This window comes from Mugil cephalus, chromosome 10 (genome assembly GCF_022458985.1).
Source record: "Mugil cephalus isolate CIBA_MC_2020 chromosome 10, CIBA_Mcephalus_1.1, whole genome shotgun sequence".
Lineage (NCBI taxonomy): Eukaryota > Metazoa > Chordata > Actinopteri > Mugiliformes > Mugilidae > Mugil > Mugil cephalus.
The window spans coordinates 20,666,278-20,685,202 of NC_061779.1; the positions used below are offsets into that span (position 1 = coordinate 20,666,278).

The window sequence follows — 18,925 nt, forward strand, 5'->3', positions numbered from 1 at the left end:
CCCACCGTACTATTTTAAATTTGTGCACTATATTTAATATTTATTACGGCCTGGGTCTGTTCATGAATTGGATTCCTTGAGAATACAGGTTGGCTGCTTTATGTATGTTTGCATAGTGCACTGCCGTGATGGGTAATTACAACTCCCAGATCTCTACAACCAGTATCATTGTATATACATAAGTCAGGGAAGAAAATGACCTGGCCTACAGAGATGAGGTGGTGCTATCGTCAACCAAACAGCTCATTGTCGACCCTCAGGAAGAGCCAGCACAGCCACCCTCCCCTTCTCACCGGTGACCTTGTGGTGGTCAACATCATTACGTTCCGGGGGGTGCACATCACAGATGACCTCACATGTTCTGTGAGTACTGGGTCAAAGGTCAAGAGGGCACAGGGGCTTCTACACTCCCAGCACAGGAGGATGAAGAGAGGCCATATTAGACAACGACTAATCAATGAGAGCGAGAGAGAGTAGGGAGCAGTAAGGGGGAGGAATAGCGGAAGAGCATTCTGACCGGCCTCATTTCTGTGTGGTGTGGAGGCTGCAGCGCCTCCAGCTGGAAGAAGGTGAGGAGAGTGGCTTTTTTACCTCCATGTCATCAGACTGTTATACGGCTATATACAGAACATCCCATTTCAGGAAACTGTATAAATATGCACTCCACTTTTGTGAGGCAGGGCTGCCCAGGCAGACCACTACAGAGGAGTCAGCAATGTGGAGGCCTGCAGTGGGCCGACATGGCTCATTCCCACTCAGTCTGTTATACAGAACTCTCAATGGATACTATTTGCACCATTGTTATACTACTACTACTACTACTAATAATAATAATACTTTATTTACATTTCTGTCAATACTGTATTTCACACTTGCACTGCTGATGTTTTTCTTTTGGTGTTGCTCTGTATGTTACAGTGGACTCTGCTGACTATTAAAATGACTGAACGAATATTTGTAATCACCATACCCACTTTTGTGAATGCCCACTCTACTGTTGCATACTTCAATACTGTGCTGAACCAATGCAACGAAATGTCACTGTGTATACACATTTTATACATAAATGAGAATAAAGTCAATCAAAGTCTAACTAGAAAAATAAAAGCTCATGGATGTGGTAGTGGTACAACGTCTAAAGTTTAACAGGTTGTGGAACATGATGAATATCCTCCTGGATTCACTTAACTACAATAAAGGAGAGCAAAGATCATATGATATTTGTACTGAGGTCCTTAGTGTCTGTTGTGCATTTTCTGAGGTGTTACTGTTATTACTTCTCTTGTCCTTGAAGCCAGGATAATGCTACAAGAACAAAGGGTGTGGAAACCAGTTCATGAACTCGTCAGCATGTTTTGGTAAATGACTAAGTAATTCAACCCCATTTCCAGTTTAACATAAGAACTGAGAAAAGACACACTCAACAAAAGTCACAGTTGATCCCAGAGGCGACTGATGTCAGAAATTGACGGCACTCAAAAGCTTTGCTTGAAATTCATCATTTCTACCCCAAGGAGTTGCGCATACCTGGTTTGTTGATGGGAAAAAAAGATTGTTGAATCACTGAAGGCAATGCTTATCAGATTATAACAAATTGTTCATTCTGTCAATAACAGGAGCAGCTACTTTCATAACCGATCTAAAAAAATAAAAACAAAAACAAAAGGGAGGAGGCTCCTCACATTGTTGGCTGTGATGTTTCAAAATCTGGACAATGCAAGGTATTTTTCTCAGATTTGTTTGACTTATTTTTATTAAAAATAATGTTTTGCTCATGCCATGAACATGTGACATTGTGCTTGGCTGGTGGTGTGACTGCTAAATTTGAGCGACGAGCCTATTATTAACTTTAGAAAACTCTCTTTCACTACAGGTGTGTCAGACATGCTAGGCACGGCAGCCATAGCTGCGGTGAGAGGGTAAGAAGAGTTTGTTGATAGAAGTGTGTGTGTTCCCTCTGCTTCCACCGGCCTCAGCTGTACAGAACATCTCCCAGTGAGAGCAGGGAGAACTTAGCGTCCTCTCCCTCTGCTGTCACGGCTCCTGTCCTGTAATTCTCTCCTCGGCTCAGACATCTGTGAGCGTTTCCCTCCGACCACAAGAGGAAAATAGAAAGTTGGAAGCTGAAGGCTGTGATTTGGGTGCGTATAAATAAATTTGCGAGCGAAGAAGAAGAAGCTGCTAATATGATGGTAGTTAGTGTCGAGGGTGGGAGGTCGGCAGGAGTGGGACACACAAGTCACGATGACAAGACGTGAGGAGAAAGGGGGCAAACGGAGCCTCCAAGGGAACTGAAGAAGATGGATGATTTAAAAATTAATTCTCTGTAATGGCATCTGTAAAACACCAGTAAAAACACTGTTTGCACTGTGTTTGTTTGCACTGTTTGTCCTCTGTAGAGGACATTTTGGGACTGCTAACCGTATATCTGACGCTATACTTTGAGATTTGAGAATATATCCACATGGTGGCTCATGTTGGTGGCACTTACTAGTCAGAAAAGGGCTAGCATTAAAGTCTTTCACAAATACAGACTGAGTGGGAATGAGCCATGACGGCCCACTGCAGGCCTCCACATTGCTGACTCCTCTGTAGTGGTCTGCCTGGGCAGCCCTGCCTCACAAAAGTGGAGTGCATATTTATACAGTTTCCTGAAATGGGATGTTCTGTATATAGCCGTCAGAGCAGCAGGCTCGCAGCTGGGATGAAAACAACCATGCCTAGCCCCGTTCCCTCAGACCCGCCCCAGGAATCAAACCTATGAAGCCCAAAATGATCACTTTAAAGCTGGGTGTAGGTGCAGCAGTGGAACCGCGAGGTCCATTAGAACGAGGTCTCTCTTCATGCCTGTGTTCATGAGCTAAGAGGAGATCTGGGAAAGAGCTAAGAACTGTTAGTAGATTTTGTGAAGGAGAACATTTGGGAAGATTTGTTTTCTAATGCCATACTGAGTTAACAGTATCTGGTTTATTTAATTCACATACTACAATTTGAGAATAAGATAATGTAAAACAACAATATAGTAATACAAATACACAAACAGGGACAAAAATAGATGTATTCTGTAACAGTAATAAAATTCAACAAATGTTGAAAGATGTAAATGAATGATAGTCAGAGGGAGGTGAGTGTTGATTGTCCTTCGTGAAGTGGCTTGTCGTCATTTCAGGCTCTCTTTCAGATTTTGGCTCCACAGTCGCCTGTTCTCGCTTGTCTTTCTACCCTGACTAAAGATAATGTCATTCAAATTTCCACTCGACATAAATACAATAAATAACAAAAAGAGACACAGGGTGGCTGCTTGCTCAAACTGGTTTCAGCTCCTACTAGTCTCCTCTTCATGTCGGCCCAGATGTTCTATTTTGGGCTGATACTCAGTGTTTGGTCACATCTGTACTGTACATTTTCCACCAATGCTGACCTCTGACCCAAAGTAGTGATATATTGCTTTTACAGAACAAAAGAACAAGAGAAGCATGTATCATTGGTTTTAGGTCACTTGTTCAGAAATCGCATATGTTATTAATTGCTTTTAGGTGTAACTGGTTCAATCTCCTCTTTTTATCTTCATGGACAGTCTGGTAACAAATCAACTTCAAATCAAATCAAATGGCCTCTCCTGACAGTTAGTGTGAATGGGTTGAATTTGACGCCTGTTCTTGTTCATTTACCCCCCTTTTGCTTCTTATCTACCAGCTGAACAGGTTCATGAAGTTTTGGAAGCCATCTTCTCCAAAAAAGTCAAAGGAGCCTTGAGAGGAGCCCAGGTGGACGAGCAGTAGGACGAGCAGGACGACGGCCAGGAGCGGAATCAGCAGGTTCCAGCCGGCTGCCAGGATGTTGTACCACTTGGCCTTGTCTGAGCACTCCTGGGCCAGCTGCAGGTTGCCCTGAGTCTTCTGATCCCTGGCCTACAAGAACGCACACACAAACAATGACACGCATCAGCTGAAGGTAGTCTTAAGTAAAACACAGGAGAAGAGACACCTCATTCAGGAAAAAAAATGAAACAAAGGAAACTGGACCTGTTTTCTGGAAAAGGTTTCAAAACTCATCCAAGTAGCTTTTCTACTTCTTAATGACTTGTGGGGAGAAGCTGCAATGTTGAGAAATGCAATCAAGAAAACCCAACCAGTCCATTCGCCTTTGTTTCAGCTTAGGTTTTGGATATGTGACTGAGAAGCCTCACAGGGATAACAATCACTTCGGTTTCATAATTGTTAAGAAAGCTGAAGACATGAAGGCTCTGTCTTTGCCACTACAAACAGTTCAACACATCTCGACCCACTATTCAGATTCAAGGCAGACCACAGTGACATGAATCCTTAAGCTCCTGCTAAGAGTATCCATGCATTTTGGATCGAGCTGAGTTTTTGCCTAGCGCTCTCTAATTTCCCACAAGTAGTTGCCCATTAGAAAGATGCCAATTACGCCATTTTTAACTCCCCAGACGAGCAGCCAGTCACCGTCTTTAATTTTGAGTGCTGAGCCAATGGTGGGCCTGTGATTCAAGGCTGCACCCAGAAAGAAAATGCTTAAATGAAGGGTGTACACACCCTTTTGCGGTGAGTTTTTCAGAAACCTTTTTGTTCAGGTAGTTGTGCAGTGTTTCAGTTCTACTTCACACACAGCATTTTCAAAGACCTTTATGCTGGTTTTAAGTTCATGTTCCTTTTTTTTTTTTTTTTTTTTTTTCTCAAACTACATTCCTGTGGTACACCAACCCTCTGCTGTGTGTGTTGTCGGACTAGAGAAAAAAATATTCAAAATATATTGCTTTGATCTATTTGACAAGTCTTTATTTTCTATCCATAAGACAGCCAAAAGTTTTCTGAACAGAGCATTTACTTAGTGAAAGGAAAGAAAAATCAATCACTTTGTTGAAACTGTTTGTCCCTCTAATCCATTTTTTATTTTTTATTTTTTTGCTCAATTAAGACAAAAAATGTAATGTTTGGTTGGGTTCTACTTGTTCTTTCAAAACTATTGTACTATTGTAATGCTACTATTCATCTGTCCTTCATTTCCCAATGTGGCAATGCCACATCATGTCTATTGTCTTATAGCTGTTCTTGCTTAGTTGGTCGACCTTTTCTCTGCAACTACAAAATTATTATAGCAATACTACGTTGCCCAAGACAGGCACTGATTAAATATCTTTTTAATGTTGCATACTATCAACTATGTCTGGTCAGTTGATGAATTAAAGGTGAAAATGTCACTAAAATCATAAAACGAATTTGAAGTTACAATCACCACTATTAAAGTCTTAAAATGTAAACACAACAGATTCCCCAGATTGAACGTTGTATTGTCAGGATCCTTCGATCAAACCGACTCTTCCCTGTTACCCTGCACGCTTCATAAAAGTGGTCCAGACTGAAATGTATGTGTAAGAAGTGTCACACAAAAGTTAAAAAAAGAGCACAAGGCCTCACCTTGATGGAGTAGATGAGCGCCATGAACCCCAGGCAGCAGAAGTTAACATACAAGGTGTTGCACAGTGACCAGATTAGATAGTCCCGGGGAGGATTCTTGCCAGCGTTGCCCATGTTCACCACAGTGGATCCAGCTGGTTTACGGGCAGACTTGCAGTTAGTGAGTGGGGTGCAGTCAGAAGGGAAGTTGTACGAATGGTTGTCCATGGTGAGCCTGTTTTCTTAAGATGATCCAAGGTTTTTGGGTGAATAGGTGGCTTCGTGAAGTGGCTTGCCTTCCAGATGCTTGGTCCCTCTTTGAAAAGTAGTGCCCCCCTGCGTGAGTAGGCTTATAAAGGCCCGTGGAGAGGGAGGTGACTGGGAGAGGACGCATGGGCAGGGTCCTTTAATACACAGCAGGTCTGTTATTATGTGGTCAGGCCTGAGAGAGACCGAAATAGAGATAGAGAGACGAAGACGGACCAAATGTTCTATGAGAGAGAAGACACAGCAAGCACTGTAGATACATGAGAGCAGTGTAGTCAGTAATTCTACTACGCCTCAGCTTTCTTAGATCATTTCATTTCAACAGTATGTGTGGATCAGATGGATGAGTTACTGTATATACAGTTATATGCTGTTCAAAGGCTTTGAAAGAGGTTTAGAAGAGTTCATTTGAAATGATGTCTGGGTTTTTGGTCACACAGGAGAGTGAGTGGGTTAAACATAGGTCACTGGATACATTCACGAAATATATGGATCTGCATTTCCACAGGGCTCAGTCAAGTCACCATCAAATTATCCAGCCTGAACACATCTGAAGCTTAAACTAGTTCTTTACTCAACAAATGTATTAGGAATCCAGTCATTCTAAGTCACACTGGAAAATCCAAGTTCAGCCCCCAACTTTGCTGTGGGTGACCAATAAGGATTACTCATAATCTTGCAGATTTCTCCAAACATTGCAATGATTGGGGAAATTTTTGTCTCACAAAAAGAGCAGCCTAAGATGTCCAGAGCAATCCTATTATCATTAATATTATCTCTGCTTTTTTTTTTTTTTTTTTTTTTTTTTCTGGTTGGCTGTTAACAATTATTAACAATATGGACTGTATCAACATCAGGCTCTTTCTTGAATCAATATTTCACTATTTCTTGATCACATATTTAAAAAAAAAACAAAACAAAAACTGTAATTATTAGACACCTATGTCTTCTAACACCAGCAACACTGTGTTATTACCATGGTGATGGTGCCCCCCAGCTGCTGCTGTCATGTTGAATTGGATGGTGAATGGTTGCTCCCTTGTTTCTGTGTACACCTATATACATATTTTTGAATAGGATGAGGAGAACTGTTATCTCGAAAACAAATATAACTGGCTTACATGAGCAGGCAACCACATACCACGACATCCACATTAATTTTCAAGATATTTCCATGAAAAAAAAAAAAAAAAAACTAGCAGAGGATGGTTTCGATCCATCGACCTCTGGGTTATGGGCCCAGCACGCTTCCGCTGCGCCACTCTGCTCACACGGTGCAAACAGGGCGGAAAAGAACATTTTATGGAATACATCATATGTCGGGTTATTTCAGTCTTTGTCTTTTGTTCCATGCTCCCTTTGTTGTGCCTACGAATTTACTCTTGTTCTCTGTGGGAACACAGCACATAATAGATGAACGTAGCCTCTGCGGTCTGTGGAGATATTGTGAAAGTGGTTAAGCGTAAATACCTTTGAATGTCCAGCAGAGGGCGACTCTTCGGCAGAGGAATACAACAGTTCAACCGCAAATCGAGGAAAATTGACCTTCAGTCCAACATAAACGAAAGAAAACATTGTACGTTTTACGTGTAAACCTTTCAAAGGAATGTATTTTTATAACTTTGCTCTTTTATTGTTGTTAATATAGTATAAAACAGAAAGTGGGAAAAAGATCTTTTAATATATGAAAATGTTTAGGAACAGTTACATCACAACAATAACTGAATGGGATACAAGACCTTTCTAGAACTGACAAACTATGTAAGCATTCAGGGAACATTCACGTGTCACTCTCCAGAGGCCGTTTTCTGTCATCATGGTGCAGCCTGTATCCTCCATGGATTTGTCTGGCTGTCCTTCTCCCCACTCGGTGAAGGTCAGAGGTCGGTTTTTCATATCAACCTCAAAGTTCCCCTCTGATTTTTTATCGTTGACGTTAAGCCAGATCAATTTGTTGCCATCGTCAAACACTTGAGTCAGCATGCTGCTCTCTTCCTCGTTTTTGGGCAGAGCCAGCTCTAAGCCTTGTTGGGAGCAGAACTCTACAGCCTTGGAGAAAGAGCCTCTCTCTTTCTTGGACACGAAGTATTTCTGACCAACTCTCCGGGCAAAGTCAAAGTTCAGAGCTGAAAATATAAGGCAGAAAATCAGTAATAAACAAGCAAATGAAACCATTTGTTTTTTAGAAACACAAACTAGTTTTGTCACCTTGGCCTCCAGGTTCATGTTTATTACTCCTTTGACATTAAAATATTATTATTTCAGCAACACTATACTTTCACACATTTACGTATTACTCAGTCTTTAAGTAACAAAGTTCAAACGTTACAGTGTTTTCAATTTTGCATGTTGGAATGAGCCACGAATATTTTCAGTCTCTTAGGACCTCATAAAAGGATAACCACTTCTCCTGACTGGTGAACATAGCTGAGAACGCTTAATTAATATCTATCATTACAATGCTCACCACTATACGAAAATGTTATACCAAATATCAACTGGCCACTCAGAAAGCCTCTGTTGTTGCCTCGTTGTCTGGTTTACTGGTGAGAAATGAGCTGTGCCTTACTTTGAGCAGAAGCTTGAACAACACATCTGGGATGTGAGACTTGTGATTTAATGTGTTTAACTTGTTAAGTCAAAAAGATTCTCTAATGTTCTTGGAAAACGCATCCCCAGAGTAATTGTGCAGCAAATGTAAAACCAAACACAACAGAACACAACAGAACTCAATAGTAGTCTACTACAAATCACACAATCATATCAGCAGCTCTCTTGGTTATTTTAAACAAATGCTGAAAACCTTAAGCTCCATGAAGCTAAGATTTATTGCAGGACTGTAATACTAAATTGCCTTGATTTTTGTATGTGAGTGTATGATATCTCAATTTGTTTTCACTCTGTTGGAGTTAGTGGAGCTACAGTCACACTCAGTTTTGACTGTATATTTTGCAAAGAGAGCATTAATCTCACTCCACACAAGACAACAAACCCTAATTCACAACATGTCACTGATGTGATAGTAGTTGATAGGATTAACATGGCCTGTTGGATGTTTTTGGTAAGGCTCTCAGCGAGGTCTCGGTGATAAAACTGACTCTGCTTTGTTCTAACACAGGGGTGTCAAACATGTGGCTCGGGGGCCGGAACTGGCCCCTTAGAAGGTCCAATATGGCCCCGCAGTATGAATTTGCACAGGAAGAAGAGAAAAAGAAGGATGGAGGAGCAGGACGAGATGAAGGAAGAATAGAAGAACAAGAAGAAAGAGGGGCAGAGGGAATGATGAGAAGGTGAAGTAGATGTGGAAGGGGGAGAGGAAGAAGGAAGAGGAGGCGTAGGAGTTGGGGTGGGAGGAGAATGAGAAGAAAGAGGAGAAGAAAATGGGAGGAAGGAGAAGAAGAAAGGAAGAGAAGTGGAGGAGGAGAAGGATGAGTAGATGGGGAAGGAGGAAAAGGAGAAAGAGTAGAAAAAGAAGGAAAAAGGGAAAGGTGAAGTGAGGACAATAGCAGGAGGAAAGGGAGGGGTGAAAAGAAGATGGTGCAAAAAATACATAGAAGACATTAACTGCAAATTTTTCAATAAAATTGGCACCTATTCCTTGTTTGTCCACAAGGTGTCACACTGTTTTTTAAGGAGTTAAGGGCATGACTACTTTAAACTCTGGTTTTAAGTGGTAAAACCCTGGTTTTAAGCAACTACACAGTGTATGGGGGAGATGTATGTAGATGTCAAACTGAGTATATCTGGCCCCGACACTAAAATGACACCTCTGCTCTAAAGGTGCATAGTGTTTAAACTTGTTTATGTCTTAGCATAACACTGAACATACACTCATACACCTTCTCACACGCACACTCACCCCTGCTGACAATCAAACAGACCAACAGTCCTTAAGACAATCACAATTTATGTGTGCCTTTAAGCTGGGGTCTCTGCAAAGTTTGTTATGTTCTCATAATGACAATAAAGACTCTTAACTCTTGATTTAACAAAAAGGATTCAATATAGTGTTCCCACAGGATACCTACCCTGGTCGACTTTGGCCATCCTCTCCATCAAGGTTTGGAGATCCCGGCTTAAGGCATCTGCATCAAACAGAATACATCTGGGTAAAAGGTTTAATCTTTATATAGTTTTTTTAAATTATCCTTTTTGTTTTCGTCTCTGCTCTAAAATGATATTTTGACTTGCTCCTCGTTACACAAAAGCAATGGGATAATAATAAAATGAGTTTCATAGACATACTGTGTTCAGTATTTTGTGAATGTGAACTGAAATGGCATTGTGCTAAACGATAAAAATAAACACATTTGAAGAAATTACGTTACAGTTGCATACTGATGATGTAGCTCTTGTCTTTCATAGTGCAATTGCAGCATAAGCGTACAACAAAATACATTACCTTCACATCTTTCACATTCTCCGTGGTTTCCCATTTCTCCACGTCGTCCAGGTGGTCCAGGATATCCAACATCTCCTGGCATACCTTTGAGCAGAGCATGGAAGAAGACAATTTGTCTATGGACATTTCACTATAGCAGCCAGAAAAAACAATTCACACCAGTCGTACATCATTATTTTCATCATTGCTTGAATTCTTTGTATGAGAAGGGTAACCACTGACCTTTTTGACCTGGAATTCCAGGGAAACCAGCCATTCCAGCTGACCCAGGAATCCCAGGGAATCCGACATCTCCCATGTCACCCTTAGGACCAGGAGGACTATGGATCTGACCGTAGCCAGTAGGAGTCATCAGGCAGAGGACGGAGAATAAGAGAAACAGCCTCATCTTCTCTGCAACAGAAATATTTCATCATACCTCAACAATTCACATACTGAAATTAAATGAAAATATTCACTTCTGAATGGTTAACCACTGGTTTCCAGCATCTCAAAATGTAGAACACTGGAAATGGAATATTATTTAAGTGACATATTGACTGCTGTATTAGCTAAAATTCAAAATAAGTACATAATATGCATTACTTTAAAAAGCGGGAGCAGAATGTTGAAATGTCACAATAACACAAAGCATATATAAATGGGAAGCAACTCACTGTGAAGCTTGGGCAATCTGCTGGTTGTCCTGTGTCTTCACTATCCCCAAAGTAAAATGACTGAGATATTAGGTAGAACTCATGCACAGTGTGAGAGATTTGGTCCAAAGTAAGCAACAGATGCAAAGCCTCATGTGAGCTCTATCAGAAACAAAACACTCCCTCTCTTTTTGGACTGATCCTGAAGATTGTGACAAAAAAAATCATCTAAAATGTTGATTGGTTTCCAGCATCTTTCCTGAACCCTGGCTATGACTGGTTGTAGACAACCCAGAGCTGATCTCACTGTGAGAATGAGGAAGGAGAGTTTGAAAGTTTGCTCAAGGGGACCAGAAACATTGCTTAACTCATTGTTAACATCGTCTCCCAAGGTTTGTGTTGAAAAGTGTACGAAAACTATGGCCAGACACAGATATTTCAGTTTTGGAATGTTTTGAACAACATCTGGGATGCGATATCCAGAGGACAGGAAGTGTATTTCACAGATGTGACCAATGTGAAGAAATCAACAACTCTAAATAATTCTGAAAAACAACACGACTGTTTTCATATTGTCTATCGTGGTTCTGAGCAATCTCGGTCATGCTGCTGTATATCCAAAAACATTAAAGAAAGACAACGGTGCTTGTAGCGTTTCTTGAAGGCGTTTCAGCACTCATTGAATAGCTTCTTCACTTCTAAAGGACTGGTGGGTTTTCGTATCATTACAAATTGTTAACATTGAAAATGTGGCACGTTCAGATGGAAATTCACACTACACTGGAGCATTTTTATTCATCAATGACAGAAAGTCGTAATTAGTTGCATTTGTTATCATGTTGCTTGGAGTTTATACCTAAACGTGCAGATAATCAGTCTAACGTGAAAATCAAATAAGGAACCAAAGAAATTTGTCATTTTCACTTCTGCACCCATTTATTGTGTCATAGATATCTTTCCACAAAAAACACCACACCTGCAGCATTCTTTTTATTCTGCAATCTTTGTATAGGAATATATGTATTCAGCAATAATAATGACAGGTTGCAGTTAAATTGTGATCATGTAAATTCAAATTTCTGAGCTGATGATATGACAATACATGCAAAGAGCAGTGGGGAAAATGTTTCGTTTGAAATATGGGATACAAGACCCTTCTAGAACTGACAAACAATGTAAGCATCCATTGAGCATTCACGTGTCACTCTCCAGAGGCCGTTTTCTGTCATCATGGTGCAGCCTGTATCCTCCACGGATTTGTCTGGCTGTCCTTCTCCCCACTTGGTGAAGGTCAGAGGTCGGTTTTTCATATCAACCTCAAAGTTCCCTTCTGCCTTTTTATCGTTGACGCTAAGCCAGATCAATTTGTTGCCATCGTCAAACACTTGAGTCAGCATGCTGTTCTCCTCTTCGCTCTGGGGCAGAGCCAGCTCTAAGCCTTGTTGGGAGCAGAACTCTACAGCCTTGGCGAAAGAGCCTCTCTCTTTCTTGGACACAAAGTATTTCTGACCAACTCTCCGGGCAAAGTCAAAGTTTATAGCTGAAGAAAAAGAAGCATAATGAGACAAATGAAATTTAATATATCCCAAGTGTATTGCTGCATGCCCCAATGTATATTGAATATATATATATATATACATACACACAGTATATATTCAATAAGGCAATTTAATGTTATGTAGTAGTGTGAAATGAATCATAAAGCAGCACAGTTTTTTTGTTGTGACATTCATATGTACTGCCTTGATGAGGATTCTTACCCAGCTCTAACTTTACAAGGCTGTCCTTCACGGCTTTGAGATCGGGACACCTTAAAGAAGTCAAACCTGGATGGAACAGAGCCAGTTTTGTTAGCAACTGTTGCAACAACATGGAGGTTACATGTATAGATATGCAACTTCAACAGTGACTTTTAATGACCATCTGATCACATCAAAACACACTCACATTTAAACAAAAGGAACTGGATTGTTGACATTAACACACTCATCCATATGGTAATTTCAGTTCTAAATAACTGGTGAGGAGTAAAGGATTCCTTTCAACAGGAATATTTGTGGCTGGTGTCCACCAGACCAAACGCATCCAAACACATCTGACTATTAACACCCTTAAACTTAACTGTAATAAGATTAATTTGCTCAGAGTAACCCACCTGTGGAGTTTTAAGAACACTGGTTGTAAATAAAATATGGGGTAGAGATTGAAATATAGTGCGTTCAGTACTGTATTAGAAGCAATGAATCCAGTGTGACACATGATACACTTATGCAGTTGTCTTGACTTAATATCATATTATTGAAAGGACCTTACCATCGCATGCTACATGAGATCCAGCTGGTCCAGGTATCCCAGGTAGTCCAGGCCGTCCAATCAGTCCCCTTTCCCCTGAAGAGCAAAGAACCAAATTATTGAAAATTGAAGGGTTGTGCAAAAAACAAACAAACAAACAAACAAAAAACAAGAAACAAAGCTGAAGCTTGGTCAGAAATAATATTCCTTGAAACACTGTTTTGGTGAAGTTGATAATACCCATTTTTTTGACCTTTTTGTCCTTCCATTCCAGTAAGACCAGGAGGTCCAGGTGGTCCACGAGGACCCGGAAACCCAGGCGGTCCCGTCTCTCCTTTCTCTCCTCTGAGACCAGGGAGACACGTAGGCTGACCGTAGCTTATAGAAGCCATCAGGCAGAGGATGCAGGATAAGAGAAGCAGCTTCATCTTCTCAGTGCAGGTCTGAAATTCATATGAAATATAGCATGGGTTTCCCATATACAGAAATGGATTTAGCATGATCTTCAACTATTTAAGAAGTGCACACTGATAAATCATTGTTGTTAATTCACCGCAGGAGGACAATAATATACCATGTAATCAATGCATTTGATGTTGATGGAGTCCAAGCACATATTTATGAACATGGATTATGCTTATATTCCAAACAACCAGTAGGTTCCACTTCCAGATTAGTGCACATAAAAACAAGACATTAAAATTGATGCTATAAATTAAAGTTACAGTTCTTTATTTTATGACACATTTAACAGCACTAGTGTTTTCTGTAAGGGACTGATAACCCTAAATCGAGGGCAAAACTGTAACACACAGAAAAGGACTCACCTTATAAACGAGGAGTGATCCGCAGAATGTGCCTTGCTCTTACTTCCAAACAAAAATGACGAGATACTTTGTAGAACTCATGTAGCGTGTGAGGGACCAAAGTAAACAACAGATGAAAGGTCCCTTGTGTGCTTTATCACAGAGAAGAAGTTGATACAAATCCAACGAACCTCCCTCTTTTTTGGACTGATGCCGCTGGCCAAAGTGATGAATGTTTTTCTACCTCTTTCCTGAACCCTCTCTTTCTTAAAGTGTCCCTGATGTGTTTGTTATGTTGCAATACTAGCTATTGTAAACAACCCAGAGCTGACTCTATAATGAGAATGATTTAGAATTAGAAAGCTCAACAAGAGCAAGATAGAGAAACACTACTCAAGAAATTTTGGAGAACATGAAATGTTCGAGTCCAAAACCCATGCTTTTTTTGCAGCAGTCAAATGAGGGTTTAAATAAAGCTATTTAAATAATAAACACTTGATGTAATGTAATACCATTAGTAATTCCCTTTACGCTACACACATAATTTGGTAATGAATTAATGTAAGTAACAAAAAATCTATTTTTTAAATTAAACAAGAATTGCCAGATGCGTTTTTTTCCAATTCCAGCACAAACGATTTCCAGAGAATACTTGTGAATATGAATTATTTTATGTGAAACACATTCCATCATGGGGTGTTATGGTGTAGATGGGGGTTTAAAGCTGCAGTGGAGGAGTTCTTTCTAACAGGTATAGTTCAGGCATAGGTCTGAAAGGTTACAATATTGTCAATATTTTACCAGCCCTTCTTAATACTTTTCCAAGCCAAAAGCTAAAGGAGATCCAAGTCTGAATGTGTTCATACTCACTAAAGAATAAACCTTTATGTTTTTCTCTGAGGACACCAAACAAGTATTGTTGTGAACACAACCCAGGTAGTCTCCTCCCTTAGCTCCTTGTTCTGCCTATATAAAAGGTTTTCATGTGACTCAGTTCAGAGGCGGCTGGCACAACCGGAGTGACGGATCACTCTGAACTTGAAGGAATAGAGGAAGGTGGCGGGGAATTTGAAGGTGGTTCAAGTTGGTTTACTGTGAGAAGGAAGAAAAATAGACAAAAGTGCAAGAAAAGCGACAATTGTAATGAGAACTCGCATTCGGAAGGAACAGTGGAAAAATAAACTCAAGCTATATTTTATACTGTTATAACTACTGTATAATGCTAAATACTATATAATGCTTGAGCAAGTTGATGTCATTAGATTCTTGCGAGTAATGTTTGATGAAAGACAGCAATACATTAACAAAGTTAAAAACAAGTGCAAAAACAATAATCTTTTGAGATGTCTGTCAGGAAGAGATTTGGGAGTAACAACAGCAACATTGGTAAGTATAGACCCCTTCATAGCTTACGTCACTGTGACATCACAGTGTTAAAGGTAAAACAGAGGGAAGCTTGAGGCGAACACTGTGACTGTCAACCGTGAAAATGTCGTCTTGCTGTATTTTTGGGGGCCAAAAACAAAAAATAAAAAACATTTACTTGAGGTTTTATCACATAACAGCCACTGCCAGTCATAGACAACTTTAGTTTGGCTTTGGTGATTAAAAGAAAGAACTGGAGTGAGACAATAAAAAAACGTGCACACTTCATATCAGGTCAGATTAATATGTAATGCATCATCACTTTCAGCCTGGATGACGTCATGGGTTAGACTAAATTGTGACTGATTTGGGGGATTCTTGTTACATGTTAATGCTAAACACTAGCTATCACAATGTCAGTTCTATGTTTCAGGGGTGTCCAAGCAGAAGTTGCATTTACTATGTTACCCTTTCTCTAATACTGTATCTTTGTAGAGGCTTCACTTGATAAAGAAAGCCCAGACTTCGTCCCCTCTGTATCCTCCTATGGTCGCATCGTCCATCCAGTGTGTGAGAATGTAGGGGTCGGTGAATGTAGTGCCATCAGTCAGTTTTTTATAACAGTCACAGTCTCCGGGAGTGAGTGTATTAGTATATTCTCTGAAATATGCTTTTTCCTCATCCTTTCTTGCCAAAACGGGCATTGGAATATGGTAACTGCTGTTTACAGACTGTAGTATTTGAGATGGAGTCTACTAAAATATTAACCTTGGAATGACTCCAGCTATGCACCGCCCCTCAAAAAACATCATATTGTTTACAAAATGAGGTATAATATAGACTATGGTTGTATTGCCTATATGTCAGCAGCAGAGTGCTATCTTAAAAAGGTGGATGTAGAGCTTTTTAATAGCATGGTTCAGGCAATTTGCATTTAGAAACACCTCCAATTGACCATGTATAGCAGCAACAATTCCTATAACGATATGTGAATGGATTTTTTTCCAATATTTTTTACCGAGGGTGAAGAAGGACTTTCTCCGCCACCGAAATTGCGGTACCAGTAGGAGAACTTGAAACCAACCAAAAATACAGTTTGGATCACTAAGTGCAGGTGTGACCAACACATGGGGGGAAAAAACTACCTTGGAGAAGAAAACTACTGCCGTTAATTCAGTTAGGTCAGAGGAAAGGTCACTCAGAAATAAAAAAGAAATTGTTATGTGCCCAACAAACGCATCACAGCCTACAGACACAAACTTTCAGTAACTGGGGTAGGACAAGTAACAACAGAGTTTTCACCAGTGGATAGCAGAATTGCCAGCATCGTGCTAAATTATTAACTGAGATTAACTGATTAATAGCTGAACTTAAGCAGGACACGTGTGCATCATCTGATAAACATTTTTGGCATAAAATTTTGTCCGACTTTTAAGTTTGTAAAAATGACATCTGAGATCTCAACTGAGATTTAACATGGAAGAATGGGCAAGAGCAGTGATAACTCTTTGACAAGAATGACAAGTCTTTCATCTGCAACTGTACTTGGATTTATGATCTCTTCAATTTTACTAGGTGGGATGTTGAAGTCATAAATAACACCACTAAGTTAAATCTGGATATGTACAGTTTCCTGTTCAACATGAAAGTAGACATAGTCTCAGAAGGCTTGTTGTGCAAAGTTGTGAAGTGGTGTGAGAAATCTGATGATTGTGTAGACTCAGTAGGTTGCAGAGTGGGGCTGGTGTGGCAGTGTTAAGGCAGTGGAAGGTGAGACAGAGACATTGGGAAAATGAATCTCTCTCACCTCGCAATTTTTATTTTTTTCCAACTATAAAATTAAAAAAATCCCACTCTGTGGGTTTTAAGGGGTTAAGTTAGGCCTTCAGCCTGTTATGTGACACTGTGAAAAACCGGAAAAATGTTACTTCTGCTACCTCATCATATAAGGAGTGGTTTACCGCTTTGCTGCAGCTTGCTCACGAGATTAGGATACACCTCCCCCTGATATTTCACACATTGGACACCAGTTAAAGCTGGTTTCGGCTACACATGGGAAACTACTGAATACATAAAAGGCCACGCTGCTCCTTTTGTCTACGGGCGGAGCCTAGCTAGAGCAAGACCACTGTGTATGCTTACATCGAGGCTTCCCCTCTTCCTCTTCTACCCTAAGGTGGTTAGGTTAAAGTCTCTGAATCAATACAATTCTCTGTGCGCCAAATGAATAACTTAAATGAGAGAAGCTTTTGTGTGATCTGTATTCAGTTGGACTATCCTTTCCAATAGGTATAAAGATCCTGAAAGATGCTGAAAGAAAATTTCCTCCTTCAACACTTGTTGAAAAATATATTTTATTGTGTTAGAGCTGAATTTGCATCAGTTTCTTTCACTTATGGGTAGTGACTCCAGTTAAGATGAGGATTTAAAAATGTGTTCAATATTTAAAAAACACTAACTGATGAAGTAAGAAAAGGTTACTTAGTTACTCACAAATTAAATGGGCATTTCACTTTATTTTGTTGTTATTATGTACATGTTATTATCTACATGTATATCACCAACTCGTTTCATTTAATAAATTCATTTGCCAGATGAGGGAATTTAGAATTTTGAAATCACAAGCATGACAGAGCTACTGCAGTGGTTTGATAAAAGTGTGGCATTTATAGGGTTAGGGTTAACCCCTTCCATACACATTTGCCTGTACAGATGTGTCAGTGACTATAATAATGGTAATCAGGACCACAACTGAAGTAACGACTTCATGATGGCGCTGATGTTGAGCTACCTTTACAATATATAGTTTTCTTCATGTACTCTTGTGTCTAGCAATCTTCACATATAACAGTAACTGAATATTTGCACATGTTCTAAGAAATTCAGAACTGAGAGGCATAACGGGTTTGAGTAGACCAAGGAGAAGATGGACCAGATGATGTGGTCCCTGGGAGGCTCAGCAGTAACATTCACGGTGGTGTACTAAACTGGGGGATATGCAGGCTGTACAGAAAACCCATCATAGCCTCTTTCCTGAAACGGAACAGGTGCATTTGGGTAACTTTGGAAATTCATGACTCTGAGCTCAGATGTAGTTTGGAGGAGAGACAGATGTGTAGCAATTTAAGAGTGACTGTTGCATGTCAGTTTCCTTTTGCGATGTGTGTGTGGGTGTGTCTGTGTTGGATAAATGCAACATGCCGTGACAACACTATCCAGTTAATAAGATACATTTAATTTCAGTTTGTAGTGTAGCCATTATATTTCATGCCACGTGCTACTTGTTCTTATTATTATTCAGATTCAGATTACTTTATTAATCCCAGACAGGCAATTCATTCTGCAGTCAACTTGCTCGTAACAGACCACAACAAAATACAATACATTATAAAAAAGATAAATAATACACAGAATTAACATCCATGATCAAGCATCGTCATTCATTACATCAACAGTGACCAGGTAGTGATTACACAGCGGGGTAAGATTCAAGATAAATAGTTCAAAGTTCACTAAACAATATATATAATATGTGCATTTAGCAGCCTTATAAAGGGTATTAGAATTTAGAAATCGTAAAAGAATTTGTGTAGCATTTTTTTTTTCCTGTACTGGCACATAATACCTCCAACCTGAGGCTATGATTACAAATTCATTACAATTCACTACAGTACATTTATTCTGTCTGCTTTCTGAACCACTTGTATTTTCCAAAGGGGGCAGAGGTCCTTCAGATGAACC

At 39.9% G+C, this 18,925-nt stretch overlaps 3 protein-coding genes and 1 non-coding gene across 4 annotated transcripts; all 4 read right to left on the minus strand.

Annotated features, from left to right (window-relative positions):
- Window positions 1–2,947: 2,947 nt before the first annotated feature.
- Window positions 2,948–5,765, minus strand: LOC125015377 (interferon-induced transmembrane protein 5-like). Its single transcript, XM_047597190.1, has 2 exons — window positions 5,439–5,765; window positions 2,948–3,911 (listed from the first exon to the last, which is right to left on the minus strand). Exons 1-2 carry the CDS (start codon window positions 5,643–5,645, stop codon window positions 3,690–3,692), a joined length of 429 nt encoding a protein of 142 aa, XP_047453146.1. The 5' UTR covers window positions 5,646–5,765; the 3' UTR covers window positions 2,948–3,689.
- A 1,115-nt stretch (window positions 5,766–6,880) lies between these two features.
- Window positions 6,881–6,952, minus strand: trnam-cau. The gene has a single exon. It is a non-coding gene; the product is annotated as a tRNA-Met (tRNA).
- Window positions 6,953–7,293: 341 nt separating this feature from the next.
- On the minus strand, window positions 7,294–10,989 carry LOC125015376 (mannose-binding protein C-like). The gene is made up of 5 exons (XM_047597189.1): window positions 10,743–10,989; window positions 10,309–10,479; window positions 10,087–10,170; window positions 9,713–9,769; window positions 7,294–7,810 (listed from the first exon to the last, which is right to left on the minus strand). The coding sequence occupies exons 2-5, from the start codon at window positions 10,472–10,474 to the stop codon at window positions 7,428–7,430; spliced, it is 690 nt and encodes a 229-aa protein (XP_047453145.1). The 5' UTR covers window positions 10,475–10,479; window positions 10,743–10,989; the 3' UTR covers window positions 7,294–7,427.
- Window positions 10,990–11,638: 649 nt separating this feature from the next.
- Window positions 11,639–13,998, minus strand: LOC125015375 (pulmonary surfactant-associated protein D-like). The gene is made up of 5 exons (XM_047597188.1): window positions 13,841–13,998; window positions 13,267–13,456; window positions 13,035–13,109; window positions 12,482–12,547; window positions 11,639–12,261 (listed from the first exon to the last, which is right to left on the minus strand). Exons 2-5 carry the CDS (start codon window positions 13,439–13,441, stop codon window positions 11,879–11,881), a joined length of 699 nt encoding a protein of 232 aa, XP_047453144.1. The 5' UTR covers window positions 13,442–13,456; window positions 13,841–13,998; the 3' UTR covers window positions 11,639–11,878.
- Window positions 13,999–18,925: the final 4,927 nt, after the last annotated feature.

What these genes read in the sequence shown, in the direction of transcription:
- LOC125015376 (XM_047597189.1), bottom strand. Translation starts at nt 10,474, where the DNA reads ATGAGGCTGTTTCTCTTATTCTCCGTCCTCTGCCTGATGACTCCTACT. An exon ending in TGGAATTCCAGGTCAAAAAG is followed by an intron (nt 10,171 to 10,308) that starts GTCAGTGGTTAC and finishes CTCTGCTCAAAG; the next exon opens with GTATGCCAGGAGATGTTGGA. An exon ending in GATGGCCAAAGTCGACCAGG is followed by an intron (nt 7,811 to 9,712) that starts GTAGGTATCCTG and finishes TTATATTTTCAG; the next exon opens with CTCTGAACTTTGACTTTGCC.
- LOC125015375 (XM_047597188.1), bottom strand. Translation starts at nt 13,441, where the DNA reads ATGAAGCTGCTTCTCTTATCCTGCATCCTCTGCCTGATGGCTTCTATA. An exon ending in TGGAATGGAAGGACAAAAAG is followed by an intron (nt 13,110 to 13,266) that starts GTCAAAAAAATG and finishes TTTGCTCTTCAG; the next exon opens with GGGAAAGGGGACTGATTGGA. An exon ending in CCTTGTAAAGTTAGAGCTGG is followed by an intron (nt 12,262 to 12,481) that starts GTAAGAATCCTC and finishes CTTTTTCTTCAG; the next exon opens with CTATAAACTTTGACTTTGCC.
- LOC125015377 (XM_047597190.1), bottom strand. Translation starts at nt 5,645, where the DNA reads ATGGACAACCATTCGTACAACTTCCCTTCTGACTGCACCCCACTCACT. An exon ending in CGCTCATCTACTCCATCAAG is followed by an intron (nt 3,912 to 5,438) that starts GTGAGGCCTTGT and finishes GCGTTCTTGTAG; the next exon opens with GCCAGGGATCAGAAGACTCA.